Source organism: Gavialis gangeticus, unplaced genomic scaffold (assembly GCF_001723915.1).
Source record: "Gavialis gangeticus isolate Ggan-Ray unplaced genomic scaffold, GavGan_comp1, whole genome shotgun sequence".
Taxonomy (NCBI): Eukaryota; Metazoa; Chordata; order Crocodylia; family Gavialidae; genus Gavialis; species Gavialis gangeticus.
Genome location: NW_017729032.1, coordinates 124,677,767 through 124,681,686, shown reverse-complemented (window position 1 = coordinate 124,681,686; position 3,920 = coordinate 124,677,767). Strand labels below are relative to the sequence as shown.

General features: G+C 43.6%; 1 protein-coding gene across 4 annotated transcripts in view; it reads left to right on the top strand.

Annotated features, from left to right (window-relative positions):
* The window catches only part of STK24 (serine/threonine kinase 24), a 163,986-nt gene that overhangs the window by 29,193 nt on the left and 130,873 nt on the right, over positions 1-3,920 (top strand). For all 4 annotated transcript variants that reach the window (XM_019523946.1, XM_019523942.1, XM_019523944.1 and 1 more), the window contains exon 2: positions 1,717-1,947. In XM_019523946.1, the coding sequence (XP_019379491.1) occupies positions 1,717-1,947 (231 nt within the window). The remainder of the gene's footprint in view (positions 1-1,716; positions 1,948-3,920) is intronic.

Below are 3,920 nucleotides of genomic sequence, written 5' to 3'. Positions count from 1 at the left end.
GGGCAGGGTCCTTGGTGCGGCGGGCCTTAGGGACCTTGACCACCTTGGTCCATGCCCCTGACTGGACGGAGTGGGAGGTCCCGGAGTCCTCCTTTGTCCTGGAGGGAGACTGTGGTCTACCCTCCGGCTCCTGGGGAAGAAGGGCCTGGCAGTAGGAGTCAATCTGCTGCTCACAGTCCCTGATGGCACGCAGTCTCTGGACTGTGGCCTGGAGCTCCTCCACCTGGCGCGCCAGAGGGCCCAGAAGGGAGCAGACCCCACACGGGGAGGTGGCCATGCTCCCGGCCGCCAGATCGTGGAAAAATGGACAGGCAGCCCGCGCAGCCGGGAGCCAAGGGCTCCGTCTGCGTGGAGCCCGGCACCATGGGCTCCGTCTGGGGGGCCGTCTCTGAGGTGCCGGGGGGGGCTGCGGAGCCTGAGGGGACCCTCGGGGTGCAATGCGTGCCCATCCGTGTCATGCCTCTGGTAGGCTGGCTATGGCTGGGACTGTCTACCTTGGGGGGTTTGCAGGCAGGGTCTTGGGCCCTCCTGCGTGAACTCCGTGCTAACTCACGTGCCGGCAGGCAAGTGCGCCTGTTTGTGCAGCCTGTTTGCGCGGCTCTGGTCGCGTGACTCCCTGGGGGGCTGGGTGAAGTAGAGCCCTGGGTGGGGCTTGACCCGGCCCGGCTCCATTCAGCTGCCTCTTCCCACTCAGTGAGGGGTTAACCCTCTCCCACCACGGGCCCCGCTTGCCTCCGGCTGTGCTGGGGGTCGGTGGGGGGCTCCACGGCTGCTGGGGGGTCTCTGGGGGACTTTGGGGGAGTGGGGGTGTGTCAGGCTTTCACCCGCACATCTCTCGCCGCTCCGGACCCTAACTGATACCAGAGGCAGAGTGGGCAAGTTCTTCTAAAGAAGCTGACAACCAGCCAATCTATGGCTGTTTGTTTGCTGTCATTTGATGGAGTTGTGTTTTGAGCAGTGGTTGTGTCAGATGAGCAAGACTGTGTGACAGTAGCTTGATGGCCCTGCTTCATCTAGCAGGGGTTCTGTGCTTTGAAAGAAAAAAAGACTACTTCTGCTGGAAATCTGCTTTGGTTGTATGGGGGTGGAGAAGGGTGCAGGAGTAACTTGGAGAGAACAGGATGGCTCCTGTCTGTTCTCCATAGTCAGAGAGGACTGGAGAAAAGAAAGGGCTTTCTTTCTCAAAAGATGGAAATAACAGCATAGATTTAGAGTACGAGATGGGAGTTGAATCTCTAAGAGGATGCCACTTGAAGAAACAGTCAGCAAGACCCAGAGTTCTGTGGGGAAAAATACAGTAGTACGCAGTAGTGGAGTAAAGAAACTGCATTGGGGAAAATGCTTGTTTTGCTTTAAGTTGACTTTTGAATTGTGATGTTGTTAACCAGATTCCAGGAAGGGATGTTTGAGACTCAGAGTCTGGGTTCAGTAATTGAATAAGAAGGGGAAACAGGGCAGGAGCAGGGTCTGAAACCAGATTGGGTAAAACCCTACTACAAGGATTGTGGCAATACAGTCCAAATATAGGAAAAAGACAGGATACCTGGAGTCTTTAAATCATGCAGGAAGAATGGATTCATCGTAGAAAAGGTACAACACCATTATATGTAATATTCTATAATAAACTGTGTGAAATATTCTTTGATGTCTGAAAACTTTGATACTCATTTTAACTCTAGATGCATTGAGTATATTTCTGTTTTTGTATTTTAACAGAGTTTAAAAGCAGATCCAGAAGAGCTGTTTACAAAGCTGGAGAGAATTGGCAAGGGCTCTTTTGGTGAGGTTTTTAAAGGAATTGACAATCGGACTCAGAAAGTGGTTGCTATAAAAATAATTGATCTGGAAGAAGCAGAAGATGAAATAGAAGATATCCAGCAAGAAATTACAGTACTGAGTCAGTGTGACAGTCCATATGTAACAAAATATTATGGATCCTATTTAAAGGTAAGAAAATTATTCCTCTCTCTCTCTCTCTTTCTCTCATATATATAGTGAAAGATTTCATTCAGCCACGAAATTGTGGATGTTTGTAAGGACCAGAATAGAATAACAGAATTCTAATTTAAAGGGGAAGTGTTTTGATTCTTTTGATTTTTAAAGACCAAATGAACCACTGTATTTTGTGGAGATCTTGTGACAAGACTTTGGTTAAGAAGAAAGCAGTATATGTGTCTGTTTTGTCCCTTTACTTTAAAGGTAGAAGATAATTATTTTGTCTAATATTAATATGTCAGCAGTGTTATATTATGGTCTTAACAAAAAGTAACATGTTTATATCAAGTAAATATTATACAAGTCATAATCTTAGACTTTAAGATTAGAACACATTGAAAATATAATTTAAAAAATAACACCATTAAGCTCCATTAACGGCTAGTACACTAAGTTTAAGTAGTTTTGTTGGGCTTTAACTTGAAACAGTGTATTTTTAAGAACTAAGATGTGTTTACTTTTGGTTCCACTCTTGACCTGAGTATCTTGTCATGGTTCCCAATTTAGATACCTTTATATGTAGGATAATAGATTCCATTCAGGTTTTGATTAGGGTACAACCTGAAAGTACAAGTTTTATTGATTGGATCAACTTTTAGGTTGAATTTCTTTTCCTTGAATCAGCACTGAGCTGATTTTATATTAGATGAGTTCTATGCTGCTAGATTCTTAAAAGAAGTAATACATATTATGACTGGCATTCTTCATTCCTTATAAAAGGTAGCTTGCTGAGGTGGAGACTTTAGCACTCTTTTGTCTGACCGTTACGTCTGCATAGTTCACTCTTCTTGTCACTGAAACTGCTTAAAGGAGGGCAGAGCTTTCATTAATGCCTTGAAAGATGGCTCAGAGGTTTTTAAATCGCAGAAAATACCTGAAGTACTACATTCTATCCAGTTCCTTCATCCTAGGAACTTCCTGCTTCATTTGTGAAGATATGAGTATTCTGAAATTAATTATTAACCCATCAAGATTTCTGAGATCATTTGGTTGCAGAGTAAGAATGGGTTGCTCAGTGGATCAAGAAGACGCATGGCTAACCCTGCTAAGATAGTCCACTCTCTACATCCTGCTGTCTGGACTTAGCTGCCCAGGCAGCTTGAGAATTGTGAGCTCTAGGGATATTGTGAGTAATATAAGAGCTAATGTCATGTTTTGCTGCCTTTGTGCAGACTTTCTTGAGAACGGATCTAAAGAACAGCAGGAAGGCTGTGAAGCACATGGTTGAACAAAATAAATGGTCTCATTTGTAGCTTTCTTTCTTTCTTTTTGGAATCTCTTGACCGAGGATTGTTGGTTATATGAAACATAACTTTTTAGAGAGGGCAAAAGCAAAATTTCTTCTTAGAGTTTTTTCTTCTTAAAGTCTGACCTATCTTTTCATAAAAATCAGTCTTGTATTCCAAGGGAAATGTTTCACATGAATTCTTAAGTTCATTTCTTCCATTCCCCACCTAGGCATTTCTCCTAGAGGCCTAGTAGTGAATGTGCTTCTCAGAAGAGAAGACTGATAGCAGTAAACTAATTTTGTTTGATAGCAATGAATACACATGATTGAGTCCAGTAATTTCAAAACCACACGGTTCCTTCCTAAGAAGAGGACAGACCTTTTGAGAATTTAGGAACTAAGGAGGCAGGGTTAAGTGGCACCATATAAACCAATTCAGAGAGCAGCCACCCTGCTCTGCCTTCTGCTTTTTAATTGAATGTATTATTTATTGTGGTAGACACAGTCTCTATCTGAAACAGATTGAAAAAGATATAAGCAAGAGTCATGGGCATCACTGGGGCATGTTTTATATTTTTGTAGTAAATACATTTTTAAACATAAATCTAACTGCTATGTCAGTACCAGGTGTGTCTGTATTCATGCAGGTCAAAGTAAGGCAGAATGGGTGGGAGAGAAAGTGACTACAGGTATAAAA